This window comes from Nycticebus coucang, chromosome 13, assembly GCF_027406575.1.
Source record: "Nycticebus coucang isolate mNycCou1 chromosome 13, mNycCou1.pri, whole genome shotgun sequence".
NCBI classification, from domain to species: Eukaryota; Metazoa; Chordata; class Mammalia; order Primates; family Lorisidae; genus Nycticebus; species Nycticebus coucang.
This window is the reverse complement of record NC_069792.1, coordinates 65,072,351-65,098,800: the sequence shown is the minus strand read 5'-3', so window position 1 is coordinate 65,098,800 and position 26,450 is coordinate 65,072,351. Positions and strand designations below refer to the sequence as shown.

Below are 26,450 nucleotides of genomic sequence, written 5' to 3'. Positions count from 1 at the left end.
TCTGCCTCTTTTACTGTCTGAGTTATCTCAAGAACTTTGTCTTCTACCTCTGAAATTCTTTCTTCTGCATGGTCTAACCTGTTGCTGATACTTTCCATTGCATCTTTAAGTTCCCTAATTGACTGTTTCAGTTCCTTCAGGTCTGCTATATCCTTTTTATATTCTTCATATCGTTCATCTCTTATTTGATTCTGTTTTTGGATTTCCTTTTGGTTATTTTCCACTTCATTAGCAATTTCCTTCATTGTTTCTATCATTTCTTTCATTGTTTTCAACATGTGTATTCTAAATTCCCTTTCTTTCATTCCTAACATTTCTTTACAGGTGGAGTCATCTGTAGTAGCTACCTCATGGTCCCTTGGTGGGGTTGTTCTAGACTGGTTCTTCATGTTGCCTGGAGTTTTCTGCTGATTCTTCCTCATGAGTGATTTCTTTTATCTGTTTCCTTGCCCTAATTTTGCTTTCACTTTCTCTTGCTCTGAAAGTTCTTGTGCCTGTGGAAGTTGTGGGCGGGTTTAGACCGATTGAACACACGCGACCACTTGCCGGTTTTCCAGTGTTTTAGTCCTCCTCTTGGGGTCCAGAAGTCTCTTGCTGACTCCTATCCTCATAGGAGTGATGATAGGCAGTTCCCACCAGCCAGAGATCGCATATGCACTTTTTAAAGGTGGGTTCAGTTGGCCTCAGCTTGTTCAGAAGCAATTGGTATTTGGTTAAAAACAATAAAAACATTGTTTTCTATAGTATTATGAAATGTGTGAGCTAAAATACTGTCCTTTACATGTATTTGTTTTATATTTTCTGTGTATAGTTAAGTTTCTTTCACATAGAAATCTGAAGCAGGCAAGAAGTAATTAGTGGTTTTGCTTTCCTATTCCTATGGTTGGTGCTTGTGCTGTCCATTTGCATTTGTGTGTAGGGGGTTTTCAGGGCCTATGGGGTTTAGTTGGCTCACTCAGGACTTACCATCCTGCGGAGCAGGTTATCCTGTCCCTGATGGGTATAGGCAAGTCAGTTCTGAGAGGGCCTCATGTACCATGCTGTTGCTGTTGGGATTTTTTCCCCCCAGGATTATATTGCCCTAGCAAGGCATTTACTCAAGAAGTTGGAGTTAAGATTCATTTATTCATTCAAAAGTGTGCCCCACCTTTGTGCCATGTGCCAACGTGGCCTGTGGTAATGTAGAGGTGAATATGATACGAGCTTTCTCCATGAGGAACTCAATGGGGAACATAAATATTCACATGGAATATAATGTGTTCACAGTGTGGTCAGTGCTAGACTGAAGGTATGAATAAAATGCTTTAGGGGTTTAGCATAGGAAATGACTGAGAAATTTGCGAAAGGCATTATGGAGGATATGGCATTTAAAGCAGCAGTTTAAACATTAAGTAGGCATTGACCAAGATGCAGAGGTATTCCGAACATATCGAGCATGAGCCTAGAGTCATGAAAGGTCGTGGTGTGTTTTCAGAACAATGAAATGCTCAGAATTGCTCTTATGTGGTTAGGAGTAGGAACAGAAGTAGGATGGGGACAGTTAGACAACTTGCCAAGCAAGAAGTTAAGATGTTCTACGTTATCTAAGAAGCCAGTAGAGTCCTTAGAAGAGTAACATCATAAGATTGGTGGTATTTGGGAGTTGTGTTTGTTTTTAAGGAAGTGAACACTTGGCTTCATGGGAGAAAGCAATGGAAAAAAACTTAAAGTCAGTTACGAGAATGGTAGAGTTGTTAAAGAAGGGAATTGTGAGGATCTAAACCAAGTAGTGGGAATGGAGGTAAGGAAGAGTCTGAGCAGAATTTGAGATGGGTGCCATACTGGTTTAGTAGATTGATGAGAGAAATGAGGGAGTTGAGGAGAGCTCCCAGGTTTCTGTGTCTCCTGTTACTGAGTGGGTGGTGGATGTTATTCATGGAGACAGAGACTGCAGAGGAGGTGCAGCTTTGCAGGAGATGATGAATTCATTTTGGAGATGTTTTTGTGCTTTTAAAGACATCCAAAGTGAGAGTACTTGCAAGTAAGTCTAGAGGTACGAGATGTACATATTTAAAAATACAGTGCTCTAAGTGAATATTGTCACTCAGGCTGAGGAGGAAGCATAATTTGATATAAGGGGACAAGGACACAATGCAGGGGAGTGCATGCTGGTGCTAGGGAGGTGGAGAAAATAGTCATGAAGGTAGAGGGAAAATCAGTAGAGAATAATGACCTGTGAACAGGGAGAGGATAGGTTCCAAAACAGATGATGAACACAGGCGAATGGTTTGAAGAATTTAAAGAGAAGATGGATCAGTTAAGTACACAGAATATTGATTTGGCAGTTGGCAATGTGATTGTTACCTTTACTGAAAGCTAGTAAGGTGAACTACAGCCAGGCAGTAATTCACTTTACCTTGAGTAGGACTATTTGGATGGTTGCTAGAGGGTATGAGAAGGGGTTTGTATCCAATGTAGTGGTTATCTTTAAATAATAAAAGGGAACTTTTTCTATGAGGTGGGGAGAAGGGAAGAAGTGAGAATGAGGCCTTCATTAAGTTAATCTAGAAGTGGGAATATGGAGGAAGCCTGTGCCTAAGAGCTATTATTTTCTGGATGATTAGGAGTTAAAGTGAGGAGAGCAGAGTAATCAGTTGGATTTAAGCACTAGTTTGCACTAGGTTCTGTGCCGTGTACTTTACGCAGCTGACTCTTGAACAACGTGGAGCTTAGGGGCACTGACTCCCATGTATAACTTTTGACTCCCCCCAAACTTTACTAATAGTCTATTGTTGACCAGAAACCTTACCAATGACATAGTTTAATGATACATATTTTGTATATGTGTTATGTATTTTACTTTTCCTGTAAAGTAAGCTAGAGAAAGGAAAATATGTTAAGAAAATCATAAGGAAGAGGACATATATTTACTATTTAAGTGGAAGTCAGTCATTTTTAAGGTCTTCATCTTTGTCTTCATATTGACTAGACAGAGGAAGAATAGGAGTAGTTGGTCTTGCTGTCTCAGGGATGGTTGAGGCTGAAGAAAATTCATGTATAAGTAGCCTAAACTTGTGTTGTTCAAGGGTTAGCAGTGTATGTTCATTTGGTTTTGCTTCTGTTGCCCTGTACCTCCTCATATATATATATGTTATTATAATACCTATTTTAGAGATGAAGACATGGGTTCAGAGAAATTATATATTTTGTCTGAAGTCACATACTTTTTTTTTTTTAACCACATAAACACAATTTATTAAATGTAGATAGATTTGCTTTTCTGTTTCACTTTTTTTTTTATTGTTGGGGATTCATTGAGGGTACAATAAGCCAGGTTACACTGATTGCAATTGTTAGGTAAAGTCCCTCTTGCAATAATGTCTTGCCCCCATAAAGTGTGACACACACCAAGGCCCCACTCCCCTCCCTCCGTCCCTCTTTCTGCTTCCCCCCCCCCATAACCTTAATTGTCAGTAATTGTCCTCATATCAAAATTGAGTGCATAGGATTCATGTGAAGTCACATACTTAATAAATGTTGAGTCTAGGTTTTGGAATCACTTGGTCCGATTCCATTATCCTTAATTTTTAATCAAGGGATTGAGTAGAGAGTATGAGGTAGAAAAGGTAAGATTTGATACAGCTGTCCTGGAGAAAGTAAATAATGCTTTGCAGATACCTACGGTGCAGGGAAAGAGAGGAATTAGTAACTTGAAAATTCCAAATTTGATCTCTTTCTCAACCCCCAGTAGAAGTGACTTGAAAATAGGGCTGACTGGTATGGGTAAAATAGGAAATTAAAATTAGTGTTCTTTCTATACAGCGTTGGCATAGCTTATTGTTATTACAATAATAATTATAAATCTTGGTAGACTTTATAAGCTTTGGTTGTGCACTACTCTATAATCTGACCAAGTAAGATTGGAATTTGGCAGAAAATCAGAAAGACATTATTAGTTTAACATTCCCCTGGAACCAGAATCCCAAAGAGAGGAGAGAGGTATTGAAAAGTATAACCTAAAAATCTGTCACTGGTGAGTATTTTTGTGAGATTTCTGGGTATGTTCATGGGTTTTTTTTTTTCTTCCCCCCCTGCAGTTTTTGGCTGGGGCTGGGTTTGAACCCGCCACCTCTGGCATATGGGGTCAGCGCCCTACTCCTTTGAGCCACAGGCACTGTCCATATGTTCATGGTTTTAACCATTGGTTTAAAGTTAAAAAAATTATCATTGGTATTATTTATATTTGTTGGCCAAGCTTTTGATAATTTAATTGTATTCCACCTCATATTTATCACCTTAAAAGTAAATTAACTCTTTTACTTTAAAATCAAAATATAGACATTAAAATACTGGAAGAGCCTACTAGGGAATGAATCTTGTGTTTTGCCATTGATTTTCTCTGCTTCAATTCTCCTTAGTCTGTTTTGTTGTTTGTTTTTATTTTTATTTTTAGAGACAGAGTGTCATTTTGTTGCCAAGGCTAGAGTGCCGTGGCACCAGCCTAGCTTACAGCAACCTAAAACTCCTGGGTTCAAGTGATTCTCCTGCCTCAGCCTCATGATTCTCCTGCCTCAGGCACCTGCCACAACACTTAGCTAATTTTTAAATTTTCATTAGAGAAAGTGTCTCACTCTTGCTCAGGGTGGTCTCAAACTCCTAAGCTCTCAAGGACTCCTCTCAGAGTCCTAGGATTACTGGTGTGAGCCACTATGCCTATCCTGTTTGTTTTGTTTTGCTTCACTCACTCAGCACATTGAATTGAGTACCTAATTGTGTATAAGTTCTGAGGATACAGTGGTGAATAAAGCAAAGCTTTTACTTGATTGAGACAAATGTGTCAAATTGTGAAGTGAAAAGATACTGAAAAGAATGCAGTATAAGTTAGAATGTGAGAGTGGTGGTTTTGTACCTAGTGTGGTCAAGGAAGGTCTCCTTTGTGGGAGTGAGGCACCTGAGGGAGTAACATAGGCAGAGAACATACAGAGACCCTTCTGTATGGTCACAGTGATCAGCTTATAGGAACAGGAAGAAGGCCAGTGTGACTAGGGGAGAGTGAGTGCATAGAGGGAGCCAGGGTCATGTTAATGGGGTTCCTTGTAGGCTGTGCTAAAAAATAAAAACTTGGGATAGCTGTAGTTCGTGTGTTTTCATAATTAATTGAGATTTGATATAGTGATTAAATCGCCAGTGTTCAAGTCAGCATCTTTGGCAATTTTTATATTTATACTGTTGTATTATTTTTATTTTATAGGATGGAACAAAATTCATCTGTATTGGGGCTCTATATTCTGAGCTTTTGGCTGTCAGCAGTAAAGGAGAACTTTATCAGTGGAAATGGAGTGAATCTGAGCCTTACAGAAATGCCCAGGTATTTTTTTTATTAAATCTTGCTTTAAATAGATCTATGTATCAACATACAAAATAGTAATCCTTTTTCTTATGCTTTCAAAGAATCCTTCATTACATCATCCACGAGCAACATTTTTGGGGTTAACCAATGAAAAGATAGTCCTTCTATCTGCAAATAGCATAAGAGCAACTGTAGCTACAGAAAATAACAAGGTATGAAACACTTTGCAGTGATAAACATTTCATGCTTAAATTCTTAAATTTCTTTCTTTTCTTGTCCATTTTCTTCTTCTTCTTTTTTTTTTTTCTTTCTTAAGAGTCTTACTAACTTGCCCTCAGTCGAGTGCCCTGGCATCATAGCTCATAGCAACCTCTAATTCTTGGCTCAAGCAATTCTCTTGCCTCAGCCTCCCAAATAGCTAGGACTATAGGCACCTGCCTCAACACCTGGCTATTTTTAGAGATGAGGTCTCGCTGTAGCTCAGGCTGGTCTTAAACTTGTGAGCTCAGGCGATGTACCCACCTTAGCCTTCCAAAGTGCTGTAATTACAGGCGTGAGCCACCATGCCCAGCCTTCATCTTTTCATTTTTCTATCTTTCTATCAAAAATACAAAGTATCTCAAGCCTTAGTAATGTATAATTTGTTTTAATACTATACCACTCTAAAATTAGCTTTCTATTTTACGTGAAGGAAAAATATTCAAGAAAAGAGGACATGTTGAAAAACTATGAAATATAGATTGAGAAAATAAGGATATATGCTTCCAATTATTAATTTGGCATTAAAGTCATGTGTTTACTTCTGGTTAATGCCTTAAAGGTGGCCATAGACACTTACCTCAATAATTACTATTGTGATTAATGTGAAGAAAGTTTAAGAAATTTTTTGAATGACATATTTTTGTTGCTGTTAGCTTAAAACATTTTAGAATTCCAGTTTATGGAGTATGTATACCTTGCCCTAGTTTGACCACAGTTATTTTGAAAAGATTATTTGTTTTTATTTAAGCCTCTAATATTTATTTTTAAGGTTGCTACATGGGTGGATGAAACTTTAAGTTCTGTGGCTTCCAAATTAGAGCACACTGCACAGACGTATTCAGAACTTCAAGGAGAGCGGATAGTTTCTTTACATTGCTGTGCCCTTTATACCTGTGCCCAGCTGGAGAACAATTTATATTGGTGGTGAGTCTCACAGGGAGGAGGGATTTCATATAAGCTTTTATACATGTTGGGAGAGGTGCTTTGAGTAGAATACCAACAAGGGAAGGTCAGTCAAAAGATAATGCTTTATAGAGAGGAAATTTCACTTTGTAGTAAAATAACATTAAAAAACGTTTAAAAAGATAAATTTATAAAAGTAACATATTAATGGTTATAATTACTAAATTTTATAAAATTTTAAAGTGGGAACAAAAGTCATCTAGAATTCTGCAATGTAAAGTAACTACTATTAACATTTGGGAGGGCACTTTTAATCCTTTTTTTCCCCCTATATTTAAACGTGGACTTTGTTTTTATGTAATAGTAAGTATAGAATAGAGAATATCTTTTCATTTTGTGTGTGAAAGTTTTCTGCCTTATTTAATTAATAGCTTTTCTGTTACAAAGGTGGTTTTAACTTTTTCTTTGTTGTATTTTAAGGAATTAGCAGTAAATTTATTTTGGCAAAAGTAATATGTAATAGAGTCTCCTGATATAATTATTTAGAAGAAAACATATCAGTTGTATTTCCTATAAATTGTATTTCCTATAAATTTTAATTCCATTAAGGTTTAATGGAAATAGGTCGTTATTTATTAAATCTATAAGTTGCAATTAAGAGTAAATCATACATGTTGATACTGTTCTGCAGCAAAAATACTGGAAATATACCAGAAATGTTTAAATGATAATTTGTATAATTTCAAAATTATTTAATAGGCTGCTTTACTGCTTATTTGACCACTTTATGTTTTTCCTTTTCAGGGGTGTAGTCCCTTTTAGTCAAAGGAAGAAAATGTTAGAGAAAGCTAGAGCAAAAAATAAAAAGCCCAAATCCAGTGCTGGTATTTCTTCAATGCCAAACATCACTGTTGGTACCCAAGTAAGTGATTAGGATTATGCCAGTCCTAGTGGCATTGTTTCTCTTCAAAATCATTTTCTTTCCTCTGTAATCAGTTCTTCTACAAGCCATTTTATAGATGAGCATCATTTGAAGAACCATATTCCGTTTACATGTGTCATATCATTCTTTCTTCATTTTGTAGTTGAGTAACACTATTGATTCTGACCCATTTCCAGTCTGTTTTCCTGTGTTGTGGGGTTCCCATATGTGCTTGGTTTTCCAAGAATCATTTGATACTTTCAAAATGCTAAAGCTGAAGTCCATTCCCTAAATGTTGTTTTAGTTTGTCTGGTGGTAGGGCCAGGTATTATTGTGCTCAACAAATATCCCAGCTAATTCTTAAGCCTAATAGTTTGAAAGAGATTGCTTTTTTTTGAGACAGTCTCTCTTGGTCGCCCTTGGTAGAGTCCCCTGGTGTCTTAGCTCACAGCAACTTCAAACTCTTAGGTTCAAGTGAACCTCTTGCCTTAGCCTCTCCCAAGTAGCTGGAACTGTAGGTGCCTGCCATGATGCCTGGCTATTTTTTTTTTTTTTTTGAGATGGGGTCTTACTTTGGCTCAGGCTGGTCTCGAACCTGTGAGCTCAGGCAGTCCACCTGCCTTGGCCTCCTAAGTGCTGGGATTACAGGTGTGAGTCACCGCACTCAGCCTTGAAAGGTACTGCTTTAGGGGGTTATTATTAGTGAAGCATGAGGTGTTGTCAAACCCTCAATTCTACTAGTTTCTGTTTTTTTGGTTCTGAGGTGGTTTTAGGGCCTTATAGGTACTCTCTTATGGAAGGTGATTTTCTAATATGCCAGTGGGTCTCAAAGTGTGGTCCAAAGACTCCTACCTGCTCCTTAGTGCTTTCAGGGAATCTACACATTCTTTTCTTTGCAGTTATGTATCTGTGTGAATGTCTTTGTACTTTAGTCAGAATAACATATCACAACAGATTGAATGCAGAAGTAGATATGAGAATCCAGCTGTCATTCTATTAAATCTGAGATTAAGGGATTTGCTAAAATGTAAACAACATCACTTCTCACTACTACTTTTTAAAATCTAGTTATTTTCAAAAGTTAATGCTAAATTTTTATTTATAAATATGCTGAAATCACTTAGCTTCTTCATTTTAGCGATAATTTTTCCTTCTGTCTTTTTTTAAATCTCACTACAAATGAGGAAGAAACAAATTTTCTTGGTGTAGACCTTTAAGTTGAAGCTTTCTTAAAAGACTTATTAGTTATGTAAGATTTGGAAAACCCAGAAAGTAATACTTTTATGTATTGTATTTTCATACGTTTGAAATAAATGTTCTAGTTTCTATTAAAATTGTCTTCTTTTTTTGAGACAGATTTTAGCCCTGTTGCCTAGGCATCATCTTAGCTCACTGCAACCTCAAACTCCTGGGCTCAGGTAGTTCTCCAGCATTACCTTGCTAGTAGTTGGGACTATAGGCATGTGCTGCCACACCTGGCTTATTTTTCTGTTTTTAGTAGAGATGGGGTCTCACACTTGCTCAGGCTGGTCTCTAACTCCTGAGCTCAAGTGATCCTCCTGCCTTGGCATCCCAGAGCACCAGGATTACAGAGGTGAGCTACCATGCCTGCCCAAAATTACAACATCTTGATGGTAGTTTTCTTTTGTTTGCTAGGTATGTTTAAGAAATAATCCTCTTTATCATGCTGGAGCAGTTGCATTTTCAATTAGTGCTGGGATTCCTAAAGTTGGTGTTTTAATGGAGTCAGTTTGGAATATGAACGACAGCTGTAGATTTCAACTGAGATCTCCTGAAAGCTTGAAAAGCATGGAAAAAGCTAGCAAAACTATTGAAGCTAAGTAAGTACTGTGCCCTAATTAATCTAAGTAAGTACTGTGCACTAATTAATCTTGCTGTTACACTAGTTCATTGTTTGGTCTGCATATGAATAGGAATAAAGCTTATCTGAATAATTGCTCCAAGTTATTGATAGCTTTGTGTGGTATATATTTCTTAACTGTATTAAAACATTATTTGAAAATACGTATTATAGATCCTTTGTAGTACCTGAGTCTTAAAGATATACCACTTAAAGTTTTAAATAAGCATAAACATGTCTTAAAAGTATGCTCTTTGACAAGTTTTTCTTCATACCCTTTTTCATTTCTTATCTCAGGCCTGAAAGTAAGCAGGAACCAGTGAAAACAGAAATGGGTCCTCCACCATCTCCAGCCTCCACATGTAGTGATGCATCCTCAATTGCCAGCAGTGCATCGATGCCATATAGTAAGTGCTATGTATTAAGACACCTTGGTCAAAATAAGGATCCCAGCAGATAGCTGTGTTTGTTTTTTTCTGATTTGAGGCAACTCATATCATATTTTATATCTTTATATATATAAAATTTTATTCCTACCAGTTTGACTTTTTTTACACAGCTTTTTAAACTGCAAAGATAGTATTTACAGTGTTGACTACTTCTTTTGTTTTTGCGAATTATAATTTTTAAAAATGTGTAAAATTTATTGCAGTAATAGGAAATAACTTACTACTAACTAGATAATCTACCCATCTTTGTTGAGACTCTTGCTATTGTAAATTGGTTATAGGTTGGTTACACTTTTACTCAGATTTTATAGAACTTACAAAGGTAGACATACTACTATATGATGCAATTAAAGGATTTTTTTTTTGTAAGTTCCTTAAAATATATTTTATAGTATAGTTACTTTGCAACTTTGGAAATTAAAAATTTGAATTTAAAACTTATGTGATAGTTGGGTGGCACCTGTGGCTCAGTGGGTAGGGCACTGGTCCCATATACCGAGGATGGCGGGTTTGAACCTGGCCCTGGCCAAACTGCAACAACAACAACAAAATAGCTGGGTGTTGTGGCGGGCGCCTGTAGTCCCAGCTATTGGGGAGGCTGAAGCAAGAGAATTGCCTAAGCCCAGGAGTTGGAGGTTGCTGTGAGCTGTGACGCCACCGCACTCTACTGAGGGAGATAAAGTGAGACTCTTATCTCTTAAAAACAAAAAAAAAAACTTAAGTGATAGTTTTACGAACAGTCCAACAGATCTTCCTTTTCAAACATGGGTAGATAACCATAATTTTCAAAGTTCAAAATACATTTCCCCACCCCTCTTCTTTGCAGTTGCTTGTAGGCATGTTGTTACATATGTATAGTGAGGCATGAACAGTTACAGATGCTTTTTACCCTGAATTTATTTGAAGTAGAAGTTGGTCATAAAGCTTCAAATCATAAAGCAGTAGTTCCTGAAATTTTTATTTAGAAACCTCAATTATATATCCCTTTAAGGATTTAAAAAAAAATATGTTTAGATGAAATCTATAAAGACTCTTTGCATTTTCTTTTTGGTACTTACCATTTTGTTGTTGTCTAAGAACGACGACGATCAACCCCTGCCCCAAAAGAAGAGGAAAAGGTGAATGAAGAGCAGTGGTCTCTTCGGGAAGTTGTTTTTGTGGAAGATGTTAAGAATGTTCCTGTTGGCAAGGTTTGTTCCAAATATCTAAGAATTAATTAATAACAGAAATATAATGACATTGGTTATCCAAGGATTTGGCAATCCAAGGTTGGTATCTGTGAATCCTTTTTTTAAGGCTGTTTCATTTATCACTTTTCAGTGGTTTGTTTAGTTGCATCCCTGAATCTGATGCTGATCTGCTTCCTCATTCCCTAATGCGTCTCAGGCATTTATGGTGATATGTTGCTCTTAAAAAGTATTATTTTGGAATATTTTTAGATTATAGAAAATTTACACAGAAATACATTACTTTTTGGTGCAGTCTATTCTTTGGAATTATTTGGTCTAACTGGATGGTGTTCTGTAACATTTAAAATTCTTCCTCTCTCTCTCTCTTTTTTTTTTTTTTTTTTGAGACAGAGTCTTTGCTGCCCTGGGTAGAGTGCTGTGGCGTCATAGCTCACAGCAACGTCTAACTCTTGGGCTCAAGACATCGTCTCGCCTCAGCCTCATCAGTAGCTGGGGCTATAGGCGTCCACTACAATGCCCAGTTAGTTTTTCTATTTTTAATAGAGATGGGGTCTTGTTCTTGCTCAGGCTGGTTTCAAACTCCTGAGCTCAGGAGATCCACTTACCTCTGCCTCCCGAAAGGCTAAGATTACAGGCATGAGCCACTGTGCCTGGCCAAAATTCTTTGTTAATACCAAAAAGTCTTATTACTTTGTCACCTTACACTTTTGTTTTTTCCTGAAGAAGGTTTTGCCTATGAACCAAGTAAATAGAGATCATTAGCTATAATGACATTAATTTCACTTTTCTCCTGGCACTTCTTTAAAATGTGTGGAGTATCTACAAAATAAAGGTATTCACTATTGCTCATTAGTTTCTGAAATGTGGTAGTCTTTCATTTATACTGAAAGAGCAGTTAACACCATGCGCTGCAATTTTCAGAGGTATTTCTCATACACTATTCCCTTTTGGTTCTCAAAATAGAACTGTCGTTTATAGGTAGTTATTTTCTTCTGAGAAGATGATGCTGGCTCAAAATTAAGAGCATTAAGTAGCAGAGGTGGGACTCAGATGTCTTCCTGGGCATTGTTGACCTGTCTCTATGTTGATCAATACAGTAGCTACTAGTGTATATGTAGCTATGTAAATTTGTCAGTATTAAATATCATTAAAACATCAGTTCCTCAGTCACAATTAGCTTCATCTCTAGTGCTTAGTAGCATTTTAATGGCTAATGGCCACCATATTGGACACTGCTTATTTAGAACATTACCATCATCAAGAAAGTTGTTGGATAGTGAGAAGGATGGGAGGAGTTCATGGGTTATATTTAGCTTTTTCAATTGACTGCCAAATATTCACAGATTGTAATCACTGGCTATATGAGTCAGTTTTTCTTTAGCAAATGGGGTGGATTACAACCATTAAGAGCAAAGCTTTGGTGTGTCTGTCCAGGTTAATTTTATAACTTGGTAATCATTAAAGAAACATATTCATAAGGAATTAAATGCCTTCAGTGTTAAAATAGTTCAATGAATAGAATTTGAATATTAATTTCATTGACACTATTGTTACTATTCATTGTATTTTCCTGTACTTCTAGGTGCTAAAAGTGGATGGTGCCTATGTTGCTGTAAAATTTCCAGGAACGTCCAGTAACACAAACTGTCAGAGCAGCTCTGGTCCAGATGCTGACCCTTCTTCACTCCTGCAGGATTGTAGGTTACTTAGAATTGATGAACTGCAGGTAAGTGTAGAGGAGTCAGTAGGTGAACATATGTTATGTTATAGAGTTTGAGAACAGAATTCCTTTTGTGTCATGCAGGTTGTCAAAACTGGTGGAACACCAAAAGTTCCTGACTGTTTCCAAAGGACTCCTAAAAAGCTTTGTATACCTGAAAAAACAGAGATATTAGCAGTGAATGTGGATTCCAAAGGTAAAGATTTTATAATTTTTTTCAGCTGGCATATTTTATATCCTGTTAATACTTGTGCAGTAAATGGGAATAGGGTAAAATGGTTTGAGGCGTTGGCCATTGTTTTGGTCCCCTTTGTGTAACATTAGGGAATAAAATGGATGCTTGAATTGATTTACAGATATGTCCTTAGATGTCAAAATTTGGTAGATAATTAAATATGTATAACAGTTTTTCTTTTCTTTATGTGCTTCTGAAGGTGTGCATGCTGTTTTGAAGACTGGAAATTGGGTACGGTACTGTATCTTTGATCTAGCTACAGGAAAAGCAGAACAGGAAAATAATTTCCCTACAAGCAGCATTGCTTTCCTTGGTCAGAATGAGAGGAATGTAGCCATTTTCACTGCTGGACAGGTAGAGGCTCATTTTTACTTTTGAAGAATGTTACATCTTTGTGAAGTTTAGGGTCTGGCTCTGGTTTTTTATTAGTACACTGTTGAAGAAGTTAGAGTATTCAACATAATACTGTGTTTTTTATTTGATCATAATACTAGTATCTAAATTGAAAATAAATTATACCTATTGTAAAAATCAGAGATACATTTTTGAGTAGGCGTCACACTGTATTGTTTTCTCTCTATTACAGGAATCTCCTATTATTCTTCGAGATGGAAATGGTACTATATACCCAATGGCCAAAGATTGTATGGGAGGAATAAGGGATCCTGACTGGCTTGATCTTCCACCTATTAGTAGTCTTGGAATGGGTGTGCATTCTTTAATAAATCTTCCTGCCAATTCAACAATCAAAAAGAAAGCTGCTATTATTATCATGGCTGTAGAGGTAATTGAGTTTCGAAGCTACTTAGCTTTTTAATGTAGAAAACACTGCTAAAGTCTAGGGAGACAATCTTGAATAGATCATTTATTGCTGCTTTCTTCCCTACAAGAGCTAATAGCTAAGTTAATTAGGACAACAGATGCAAGTAAATCAGCGATTATGGTATAATTTAAGTGAGAGGTGCACAATGGTGTGGAAGCACAATGAGGAGAGATGTAAATCAGACTGTATACAAAATCAGTTCTCTGAGGAGGTGATACTTGGACAGAGTTTTGAATGACACAGGGATGAGGGTGGGAGGTATTATACCAGACACCAAGAGCAACATTTGTGAATCTTATTAATATACTGGGAGAATGTGTACGTCTTTTGATATGAAGGTAGGAATCATATGGATCAGTTAGTACCAACTGATAAATCTGTAGAGAGTCATTAGGGTGCCTTGTATGCTAACCTAAGGGGCCTAAATTTTCCCTGAAAAGTAGCTGGAGATGGATTTAAGCTGGCAAATGACATGATCAGATTTTGTAAAAAGGATTAATAGTGAAGGATAGGTTTTTAGAAGCAGTTGGTGGAGAACAGAAGTTTAGAAATCAGAATAGGTTAATGCAGTAACCTGTTTCTAACGCAGGTTAGAAACAAAGTAAACTCAAACTCTTAGAAATAAGCAAGAGTAGAGGGATTTGAGAGCTCTTAAGGAAGTAGAAGCCATAAAGCTAGGTAACTGGATATTAGCAATGAAAGGAAGGTTAATAAAGCCTTTGCTCTAGATGTGCTTGATGGTAAAGAAATATAGGAATAAAAAGAATAAGGGAAGAGGAGGCATTTTGAATGTGTTATGGTTTGTTGTGGGTATTTTGTTAGATGTGGAGGCAGTATATTGGAAGTTGTTAGAACACTTCTGGTCAATATTGATTGACCTGATTTGACTTAAATTTTAAAATGATCATTTTTGATGTGTTGGAGAGTACTTATGTGGCAGGGTGGAAGTAGGGAGAGCCATTAGGAGGCTGTTAGAACAATCTAGGTGGGAATGGTAGTGACTTAGCCCAGGTGGTACAGTTATAAGTGAAAAGTGACTAACTTCTAAAGAATTAGTCATGACTTGTTTCATGATGGGGTACTGTCTGAGAAATGTGTTATGTGATTTTTTGCTGTCACGTGAACAACATAGATTGTGCCTTTAAACCTAGATGGTATAGTTTATTGCACACATAGGCTATATGTTAAAACTTGTGACTTTTAGACTATAAACCCGTATATAGCATGTTACAGTGCTGGATACTGAAGGAATTTGTAACATTGATAAGTATTTCTGTTCTAAGCCTATGGAAACATAGAAAAGTTATAGTAAAAATATGATAGAAAATATATTTTAAAAGATACTCTTATATAGGGCATTTGCTATGAATAGATCTTGCAACACTGGACTTTGCTTTGGATGAGTGAGTAGTGAGTTAAATGGTAAGGTGGTAAGGCCTAAGGACCTTACTGTACACTATAATAGACTTTATAAATACTTTACACTAAATTTAATTTTTAATTAAATGATACTTAGCTTAAAACATGAACAGCTGTACAAAAAATATTTTCTTTATGTTCTTACTCTATAAGCTTTTTTTAAATTTTTAAACTTTTTTTTTTCCAGTTTAAAATTTTTTTGTTAACAACTAAGACACAAACACACACACTAGGTCAGGCCTACATAGTCAGTATCATCAGTATCACTGACTTCCACCCCTACATCTCAGCCCATTGGAACACCAGGGGCATAATATACATGGAGCTATCATCTTCTATGAAAACATACCTTCTGTATTATCTCCTGAAGGACCTGCTTGAGGCTATTAGCAGTATACTCTAAAAAAGTAATAGTTTTTTGTCATTATCAAGTATAATGTTCTCTACATAATTATATGTGCTATAACACGAGCAGTGTGTTGTGCTGTGATGTTACAAGAGATGTGAAGTCATTGGGCTTTAGAAATATTTTATTCATTATAATCTTATGGGACCACTGTCTCATGTACAGTCTGTTGTTGACCAAAATGTCATTATGTAGTGCATGGCTGTATTTGATATATTTTTAAGGTAAAACTAACAGGATTGCTGTTTGCTAAATGTAGGGTATCTAATAGAAGAAGGAAGAGGGTGAAAGGTTTTTGAAGAATGAAGTTTCATTTATTGACTTGAAGACTATTATAGGTACAAAGAAGATTCAAGAAGTGTAGGGGATAGTATCAGGAGTTTAGTTTTAGACATGTGAAGTTTAAGGTGTCTGTTAGATACCCAGGAGATGGTGAGTAGGAAGTTAGATGTCAGAAGACCAGGGGAGGACTGCACTGGAGAAATATGCTTGGGAGTTATTATTTAAAGGAATTACGCTGAATAAATCATCAAAGTTGTCAAGAAGAGCATAGGTCCAAGGACTGAGCCATGAGAATAGTCTCAGCATTTAAATGCCAGGGTGATAAAGAAGAATCAGCATAGAGGAAAGAACATTGTGTTCTGGTAGCCAGGTGAAGAGCATGTGTTGAGCAGGATGCAGTGATCTGCTATGTCAAATGAGGCCATAGGTAAGTAAAGTGATACTGAATATTAACTATTGAATATAGCTCCATGTAGGTCATTGTTGAGAGTAGGAATGAAAACTTAGAGTATACTAAGGACAAAACAGAAGGCGAGCAACTGGAGTTTTCCTATAAAGGATGGAAATAGAGCTCAACATGGGAGCTTAGTTAACCCCCTCCCTTCTTTAGGTTGGAAGTGATAAGCAAACTTTTTTAGAACTACATTTAAAATAGACTGAATCCAGGTGCTCCTGAAAGCTGCCTGTAAGCTTTTATTTAGAAACACAGACTCATTCTCACTTCAGCTTTCATTGTAACTTACTAGACTAGTGGTTTCAAACTATAAGGGGTGGTGATAAGGTAGCTGTGGCCTGCACTTGACCCCTAGAAATAAACTTCACATAGTTTTAAAATTCTTGGTTGGTTGCCAACATTTAAAAATCACACAGGATTTAAATAGGGTAAATAGTTTAACATAGTAAATTGCATACGAACTTTATATCCACTTTGTATTTAAAATCCAGCTTTTCAGTTCTAAAAAAAATCAGATAAAATTTGGCCCCATAATCTACATCCCAGAAACATTTTCCTGCCTCTTTTAAAGCCTATATGTGGTCCTTCCAAATCATTGCAGTCCTGCTACCTGCAATTTGTTGCCCCGAGTCCATGTGTTGCCATTTATTATATAACTTCTATTATATAATACCACAAGACACCATCCTTCGCTTATTTGTATTACTTCAAATGTAGGCATTTGATTCTGTAACTTTTATACTTTGTCAGGATCTCAGGGGTAGAGATAAAATATGCCATCATCCCACTGGTAGGGACAAAGTGTGTCATTTATCTTTGTACCTCAGTAACTAGCGCTTGATGCATAATAGAGCCACAAGAAATTATTTTTACTGAACTCTCTGCCCTTTGCTATTGGAATAAGTGACAGTTACAACATACAGTGGTGTGAAATGAACTTTTTTCTTTGCAACACTAAGCTAAATTTGATACTGGTACCTCAGTGCAAGAGTTTATTTAAGTACATACAGTTCAGCAGGCTGAAGAGGAAACCTTCCTGTAGAGTAGCTACTTCTAACCCAGTGCCTGGCTATTTGCTTGGAAATAGTCTGTTTTATAGCAGTGTAAAGCAGAATATCTCAATTTTAGTTGCCTCTGAAAGTACTGTGCTTTTTGTCCTTTAGAAAGACTTTGATATATTACCTCAATATATTGATTAGTGGGTAAATTTCCTCATAAATTGGCAAGTTCAGTGTTAGGTAGCCTACCTCATGAACTGAGCTTTCTATTGATGGGATCACCTCAGAGCCACAGTGAGTTCCACAATCAAAGTGGCCTGTTTCACCCATGGTAGGTACGAAAATTATTGTTTAAATGTATTTTCTTTTCTTCCCCCTCTCCCCTTTTTGAGACAGGGTCTACCCCTATTGGCTAGGCTGGGAAATGCTGGTGTTGTCATAGCTTACTGCAACCTCAAACTCCTAGGCTCAAGTGGTCCTCCTGCCCCAGCCTCTCAAGTAGCTGGGACTATATCCCATACCTAATTTTTCAATTTTTTGTAGAGATGAGACCTTACTCTTGTTCAGGCTATAGCCTAAAGCAGTCCTTCTGCCTCGGGCTTCCAAAGGGCTAGGATTACAGACGTGAGCCACTTTGTCTGGCCTAGATATATTTTGTTGTATGGACACTTTTGTAACCCCAATTTTAACCTCCTCCCCATAATATTAGGGGGAGAGGAGAGTTTATTTAGGTTTTGGGGAGGGTGACAAGTTGTTCAAATGCAGTTTTTTTCCCCTTTGTTCCCCAATGTACTCTTTTCCCATCTGCTTTTTTAAAGTTCCTAGATGTAGTTAAAATGGACAGATTTGTTTTATAAAACTAAAACTTTATATTTAGGCCATTAAATATTCCAAAACTGTCATTTTCCATTCTGAAAGAAGTACATTTGAACTTCTTGGTATTCATGCTGTTTTGTCAGATAGTTAATGATTATGAATACTTATCAGTACAACCATATCTTTGACAATTAAGTACATTAGTAATCACCTTTCAGAATTATACCTGTCATGATTCCAGGAGAGCTACAGATTTTATTTTTTATATACCGCAGTGTAATATAACCTTTAAGAGCATAAGAGCGTATGAGCATAAGAGGTGGAATAGAATTTACACCTTTTGTGTGATTGGTTAACAATAGGGTTCCAATTTGATAGTTATATAATGTAAATCATAGACTGGCAAACTATAGTCTGTGTACCAAATCCAGCCATTCTTATTTGTTTATTCATTACATAAGGCTGCTTTTCCCCTACAAAGAGTTGAGTTAGTTGTGAAAGGTAAAAATATTCGCTGGTCTGTTGTAGAAGTTTGCATGCCCATTTCTATTCCTATCAATTGTATGCTTTGCTTAAAGGGTACCCCCAAGTTCTAGTACTTTTGCAGGCCACTTGAAATTGTCTCTACTTATTTGCAGATTTGCTTATATGTTATTGTTTTAGCCCTGAGAAATTTTTGACATAAGTAATAGGCTATTCAAATTCATTGAAGCTTTTTTTCCCTGATTTGTCTGAGCATAGAAACAAACCTTAATGCAACACATTCTACGCTGTGACTATGAGGCCTGTCGACAGTATCTTATGAATCTTGAGCAAGCGGTTGTTTTAGAGCAGAACCTACAGATGCTACAGACGTTCATCAGCCACAGATGTGATGGAAATCGAAATATTTTGCATGCTTGTGTATCAGTCTGCTTTCCAACCAGCAATAAAGAAACTAAAGAAGAAGAGGGTAAGATTAAGAGCTATTACAAAGTATATAAAGAGCAGTTTTAGGCAGATTTGAAAATATACTGTTAAAGGAAAGAAAAGCAAATCACTATAAAGAATTGATATATGTGTTCCTTTTTACTTGGTTTTGTAAAATCTTGGAGTTTCTTTTTCAGAAGGTAAAAATAGCGTATGTAACACAAGCAAATAAAATTTTCATCAGTTGGTTTTATTTAATAATATTCTGTATGATACATACAAAATGGATATGCAATACAAAATGGTTGTTACTTATTACCATGGGAATTATTTAGTAAGTTAAGCCAAGTTATAGTGTTACAATTTTTATTCTAGTTCTTAGACTATAGACAAGAAAAATCACTTAGTGAGTTGTTGGATGTTTTTGGAAAGTAAGTAAGCTTTTTTCCCCCATAATGTTTTTAATTGGCTAAATGAAGGCAGAAACTGAAATTCTAAAGTACAACTGTGTAATTCACAGTGTTTTTCTTTATTTTGAATTCTGCTGTTGATAATCTGGTGGCTACAGCTTTGAGTTGTGATTTGCAGGTTTCTGACTTTATGTCTTTATTGTTGAATCACTAAAAGGATTATAAGTAATAATATAAACTAAGACTGAAATACTGATAAATGACTCTTTTTCTTTCTTGGTAGTGAAAGCTAAATTTCAGTCAACTTACTAATGACCTCATTTTTGACCTTTAGGGGTTGAGAAGTAGATAAGGAAACAAATGACATATTAAAGGTCATAGTTCAATCTGTCTTAAATGCTTATTGCCTTAAGGGGGAAAATTAAGCAATTGGTAATCTAGTGTATAAATTAGAGCACTAAACATATAGCAGTATTTATTGGCACATACTCAATATAATTTTTGAAGTTTTAGTTGATTTAAATTTTTCTCTTACGTTTCAGAAGCAGAGCGGTCTGAAAGGAATACATTTGCAGAAAGGCTTTCTGCTGTTGAGGCCATTGCAAATGCAATATCAGTTGTTTCAAGTAATGGCCCAGGTAATCGGGCTGGATCATCAAGTAGCCGAAGGTAATGTGCTTTTTACCAGGAATGTTTAATTGGAGGAAAAAAACAACCAAGTACAGAAAGCAGTGTTATCTTTTACCTGTCATATATGAATTGGTGGGTCCTTTTTTGTTTTGTTTTGTTTTGTTCTTCCCAGTAACACTCAGGGAAAAAAAATATGTAGTAAAACTAAAGTATAGAACGATAGAATTTAGGACACTTTATAATTTTGAGATGTTCTAAATCCATCACTTTCTTCCTAGGAAGTTATTTTCTTTAGCTGGGAACAATTAATATAATAATTGAAAGAATCTCAATCTTCTATTTTCAGATTGCTTATTTAGATCAGTTTCTCAGATATTTTAATCTGGAAAGAAATAAAAGGCTGATGTATATCACGAATGTATATCATGAATTTAAATTTTCAGGCTTTCTGAGTTGTGAGATGGACAAACCTTTATAACACATTAAAAATTGCTAGGTGTTTGACTAGATGAATATAAAGAATTCAGGATACAGTTTTCATGTAAATGAAAAGCATATTTATTTTACATACAAGGAACCAAAATTCTTGGTTACTGACAGATTATTAATGGAAGCACTGCTCATTGTGTGCTAAAATGATAGGTTGTAAAGTCTATTTAAAAAGAAGACTCTACTGGCCTGTTACATATTTATCCATTTAAAAATGCTTATTTTTCAATTGGCACCAGGAACTCTACCACCTTGGTAGCTTCCCGGGTTTAAAAACATACTGAAGTGAGATTTATCTAAAACTATTTGTGGGTGACCAAATTATAATTTGAAACAGTACAAAAGCATTACATAGACTATTCAAAATGGAAATTATAACTAGTTTATTTAAGGACTACACTAGTCAGAGTGTTTGGTCTAAAGTGAAAAGCAACTTAAATTCTTCATGAAGAAATTAGTGTCTGAATTATTTCAGGTATTTCATTTCCTCAGGGAAATTACAGGTACAAATCAAGTTGGACTCTGATATGGTTGGTCCAATGCCAGTGCTGCCATCTTTTTTTCATGTAAGGATTATTTTGAAGGCAAAGACTAAAAGGAGCTTCAAGAGTGGGTGATGTGTTGCTCACAGAAATAATTTGCAGAGTAAGCTCCTTTGAGGAATTTGCCGAAGATTTCACTGCAGTGCTCTTAACCAGTTCAAACTCAGGGCTGCCGGTTGAACAGATGAAAGCACAGGAGTCTTATTATCCACGCCGGGCAGTAGGAAGTCCACAGACTCTGCTTCATTGAAGTGAAACCCTCCTCTAGCCTACAATGGATTTTCTAGGCGATGCCCCTTGATGAGTATGCAGGCTGGGATTCATGAGCTGTAAGCTCAAACTGATGCAATTTCAATATTGAATGGAGTACTGTTAAATGCCTTCAGATGATGATTTGACTCAGAAGTTTTATTATGTGACTCAATAGTTCCTGAGTACAAAGGGCAGATTTAGTGGAAAGCTTGATTGATGCATCTGATTGCAGGTGTATGTACTCTAAGAGGTTGTTAATCTGGAAGACACATGACCTTCGCTTTTTTGTCACAGTGTTATGTTTGAACATGACTGGATTCTAAGGCTTCTGTAGCATGGATATAACGTGCTAACAATGAGGAAATTACATCATCCTTGAATTCTTCCATATTGTCAGAAAATACGATGACTACAGGCAAGCCTATACGAAGAAATGTCAAAACTCTGAAACTTAGCAGCCAAGGTGGTATCTCCTCAGTATTGTCCTCAGCCACTGAGGATACAGGTGAATCTTCATGAATTGTGTACAGCATCTTGAAGAATAATTTTCTTTTTTTGTTTTTTGTTTTTTTGTTTTTTAAGAATCTATATGAGGAGCTGGGCATTGTACTTAAAAATGTTCCCAAGAACTAATGAAGAAAAAAGGTTAAGGACAATTTAAAAAATGACAAGGATTGACCCCCCCCTCATTAAATATTGAATTGACTACATCACAACAACAAAGTTGGGAGTTTGCGAGTTCAAGATGAGACTATGGTCTCAACTTACCTTCATTTATCCTTAATCTACTCTAAGCTAGTGGTTGGGGAATAGCCCACATATGTTTTGTTTGGCCTGTGCAGTGTCAATTTTTTTTTTTTAATTTGAATGCCTTTAGATGAGCATGTATGCCTTTAGTTTACCACTACTCCCTATTTCTTACACCTAACTGCCCTTTACTCATTTGTCTTACCTTTCTGACCCATTAGGCATTGAGTTTGTGACCCTGGTATAAGCATTGTTCTTGAGAAGGCCAAAATATGCATTTATTTTCAGGTTATTTACAATACCTCCCAAATATTGCTGATTTATTTTTTTCTCTGTACTTTGAGTACGACACGTTAGAATACCAAGTGTGTGTGTCGAGCTTAATTAAAATTGTATAGGAGCATCACAGTGTGAAAAGTCACCATGATGTGTGCTGTTACTGGTAAGGATTCTGCCTTTCCTCTGGGTAATGTCTTTGGACAGGGAAGTGACTTTGACTGAAATAATTATTGTGCCATGCTCCCTTCCATATTATAAAGACTCTTAAATTGGGAAAAAAGAAGACATTGATACTGTAAAAGAATTAACTGTAGGTATTTTTTTAATAGTAAATGCTATAATAGCAAATATATTATTTGACACATTAAATCTTACTTTGCAGAAGCTTCAAAGAGTGCTTTTTATTCCAAAAGTACATCATATGTAAGCCTTATAAAATAGATATGTTCCTGAAAGTAGCCTCTAAAGTAATTATTATGAATGCTTAAAAAAATTTCCTTGGCTTGGTGCCTATAGCACAGTGGTTAGTGAGCCAGCCACATGCACCAAGGCTGGTGGGTTTGAGCTTGGCCCAGGCCAGCTAAAGAACAATGACAACCGTAACAGGAAAAAAGTAGCCAGGCGTTGAGGTGGGCGCCTGTAGTCTCAGCTATTTGGGAGGCTGAGGCAAGAGAATCACGTAAGCCCAAGAGTTATTAGGTTGCTGTGAGTTGTGACGTCATGGCACTCTACCAAGGGCGACAGTGAGACTCTCTCAAAAACAAATTTCCTTATAAAATTAAAAATGTATTGATATGGTAAAACACTTCATCTTCCAATTAAGTAATTGCAGTTAGAGATTCAAACATTAATAAAACTTAAACATTTACTTATTTTTAGATTTATTATGGTTACTTAGTAGTAAGGTGTTAGGTCTTTCACATTCATGTCTTTGGAAGTGATTCTACATGGGAGAATGAAGTCCCTGTGTGTTGCTTAGCCCTTAAAAAGGAGTTTTTACTCTTTATCCACTTAGAAGTTTTAAAATTGTGGCTGAGGGGTTTGCTTTTTGTGCTCTCTCTTAAATCATTGTTAGTTCTAAATGTATGAATTTTGTAGCCTTTGTAAGATCTTATTCGAAGGTAAAGTATAAATTTTTGTACAGCTAGTTACCAATTCCCCTTAAAAATTCTGTGTTTATGATTATTTTATTTTTCTTTTTAGTGATGTGTACACCTGTACAGTATTTTTTTTATAGCAGGAGAAAAAAATCACGCCCAGATATTAATCTAACAACATATTTTACAAGCTCTAAGTTTCATTAATTTCATTGAGGTGCAAGTTGTATTGTTAAAAATTTTTTTTTGTATAAAAATAAATCTAAATTGGTCTTTGTTTTCAAACTACTTGTGTGGATATTAGTTCAACTACTTTTGAGATCACAGAAAAGGGATTTAGTAGGTGAACAATATTGGTTTTTGTGCTAATCAGTAGGTTTGCTGTCTATTATTAAGCTTATTCTTACTGATTATAAACGGGACAGAAAAATTTTTTGTTTTACTGTTTAGCTGATCATTTAACTGTATGAAAGATTATTTCTAATCTTACTGCACCACATCTTTTGTTCCCTGTGTTTTAAGTTTGTGTGGGAGCTTAATATAGTGGTTTTAGTTCTGAGTGGGGCACTAGAAGCCCCCACTTTCATCTCTATCCCTCATTGATTTATTCTGTGATTCCAGAATTGACATTTGTACTTCACATCCCTTGCCCGGAGTGTTTCCTTTGTAGAACATGCTTTGATTTCAGATGAGAAGTTCTATACACCTTTTCGTTACATTTAGACGTGGTAATTAACACTGATTTTGTCCATGTTCTTTTAGTTTGAGATTACGGGAAATGATGAGACGTTCATTGAGAGCAGCTGGTTTGGGTAGACATGAAGCTGGAGCTTCATCCAGTGACCACCAGGATCCAGTTTCACCCCCGATAGCCCCCCCTAGTTGGGTTCCTGACCCTCCTGCGATGGATCCTGGTAAGATCTGTTATTTAATTTTATGTGGTATTTAACAAAAAGACAAGGTCATGGGAAAAGAAATTGAACATTCTAATGGGATATTTAGAAATTTAAAATATTTGAAGGCATGATGAGTATTTTAACTAATTTAGTTATAAAAATTTGATCTGAGATTCTAACAGGTTTGTATTTTAAAAATTAAACTTACAGAAACTCTTATTAGGTACCACTCTTTTAGTCAAATATTTATTTCTGTATTGGTCAGAATCTAGATAGTCCCTTTATTAGTCAAGATAAGTCAATGATTTGCCTAGTAGATTCCTTCTCTTATAGTTTGGAAAAGAAGTTTTCACTTAAACCTCTGTCCAGTTTGATTTTTGGCTTGCAGAGAAAAGTTTTAAGGCCAGTTAAGAGAACATGTTAGGGATATGTTGCCAATAATGATGTACATCCTGCTGTTCTGTTTACTGAAAGATGGTGACATTGATTTTATCCTGGCCCCTGCTGTGGGATCTCTTACCACAGCAGCAACTGGCACTGGTCAAGGACCAAGCACCTCCACTATCCCAGGTGAGAATCTGTACTATTTTGTCTACATAGGCATTTGGAAGAAAAAAGGGCCATATATTGGTTATAGGGTTCTACAGATCCAAACTTGATCTCAAGGAGACTTTTTCTTAAAAAGCATCTAATTCTCTGAATTACCTTCTGTATTTCTGTGAAAATGTGTAGTGTGTATGTACATATATTTAGAAATCGTTGATATTTGTAAAATGTGTTAATGTGTTTAAATTCTTTGTAATGAAGTTTATTACTAATTCTAGAATATTGTTCTGGTGGTTAATTTAATGTATGTCTGATATATTATTCCGGAATATTTATTTACTCTGTTTCATTTTCTATTGTTTTGGTAACAAATGTATCTGCTTAATTACAGGTCCTTCCACAGAGCCTTCTGTAGTAGAATCCAAGGATCGAAAGGCGAATGCTCATTTTATATTAAAATTGTTATGTGACAGTGTGGTTCTACAACCCTATCTACGAGAACTCCTCTCTGCGAAGTAAGAAGATTTAATATACTTTTCATGTGCAGATAATAGCTAAGCTTAACTTTCACTGTTAAAGTTGATCTTCTTTCAATGTATGGATGATTATGTGAATTTAAAAGAATTTACTGGAATCAAGCATTATATTACCTTTGCTACTGAGCTCTAGGGAAAGAGGACTTCTTAATATCACATAGCATTACTAAATAAATACAGACCAACTTTTATGTTAGCTTATTAGGGAATACATTTGTATGTTTAAAAGATCACCAAATAGTCACTCTGTGACTGAAACAACATTCATTTATTTCATCATGAATATTTATTTTATAATTTAAAAGGAAGGCAATTAGTATTTAATGTTTCTGTGTACAATTTTTCTCATTTTAGAGATGCAAGAGGGATGACCCCATTTATGTCAGCTGTAAGTGGCCGAGCTTACCCTGCTGCAATTACCATCTTAGAAACAGCTCAGAAAATTGCAAAAGGTAATTTATTTCAGATTTTAAATGATTTACCCACTTTAAATTTGAATAGATTATCTTCTGTACATATCATATTTATTCAAAGCTAATTTCTATATATAAATGATATAATTGGAAATTATCAAGGTAATTCTTACGTGTCTATAAAATTCAGTTCAAGATACAAGGTATGGTATCTTCCAACTTACTATCAACAACCAGCTGCTGGGCAGCGCCAGTGGCTCAAAAGAGTAGGGTGCTGGCCCCATATGCTGGAAGTGGCGGGTTCAAACCCAGCCCCAGCCCCCCCCCCCCAAAAAATTGCAAAACAAAAACCATCTGCTATAAATTTCTTGACTTAAAAAAAAATTCTATAATGGGTAGTGTAAAATGTTTGGAAAAAACATGGATTACTGATAAAACATGTCAGTGCTTAATTGGTTGTAGTGATAAAAGTTTATAGAAGTAAGAGGCAGATGTCTTTTTTGTCATTACTTCTGATTTGGAGTTCCTGCTTAATAGAAGGCATTAAGAACATGAATTCTTGCCATCCAGACTTTAAAAGATTAAAGAAGTTACCTTTTTTAAAACTACTGGTGATAAATAATTTATGAGATGGTC

The 26,450-nt window shown here is 35.9% G+C and overlaps 1 protein-coding gene across 4 annotated transcripts in view; it reads left to right on the top strand.

Moving 5' to 3' along the window:
• UBR5 (ubiquitin protein ligase E3 component n-recognin 5) overlaps positions 1 to 26,450 on the top strand; it is a 156,916-nt gene that overhangs the window by 83,743 nt on the left and 46,723 nt on the right. For all 4 annotated transcript variants that reach the window (XM_053558541.1, XM_053558544.1, XM_053558542.1 and 1 more), the window contains exons 10-26: positions 5,231 to 5,347; positions 5,431 to 5,541; positions 6,360 to 6,514; positions 7,298 to 7,415; positions 9,072 to 9,256; positions 9,574 to 9,683; positions 10,803 to 10,915; positions 12,498 to 12,641; positions 12,720 to 12,831; positions 13,070 to 13,224; positions 13,457 to 13,654; positions 18,810 to 19,020; positions 19,930 to 20,056; positions 24,186 to 24,337; positions 24,794 to 24,889; positions 25,257 to 25,380; positions 25,756 to 25,853. In XM_053558541.1, coding sequence (XP_053414516.1) covers positions 5,231 to 5,347; positions 5,431 to 5,541; positions 6,360 to 6,514; positions 7,298 to 7,415; positions 9,072 to 9,256; positions 9,574 to 9,683; positions 10,803 to 10,915; positions 12,498 to 12,641; positions 12,720 to 12,831; positions 13,070 to 13,224; positions 13,457 to 13,654; positions 18,810 to 19,020; positions 19,930 to 20,056; positions 24,186 to 24,337; positions 24,794 to 24,889; positions 25,257 to 25,380; positions 25,756 to 25,853 — 2,326 coding nt within the window. The remainder of the gene's footprint in view (positions 1 to 5,230; positions 5,348 to 5,430; positions 5,542 to 6,359; positions 6,515 to 7,297; positions 7,416 to 9,071; positions 9,257 to 9,573; positions 9,684 to 10,802; positions 10,916 to 12,497; positions 12,642 to 12,719; positions 12,832 to 13,069; positions 13,225 to 13,456; positions 13,655 to 18,809; positions 19,021 to 19,929; positions 20,057 to 24,185; positions 24,338 to 24,793; positions 24,890 to 25,256; positions 25,381 to 25,755; positions 25,854 to 26,450) is intronic.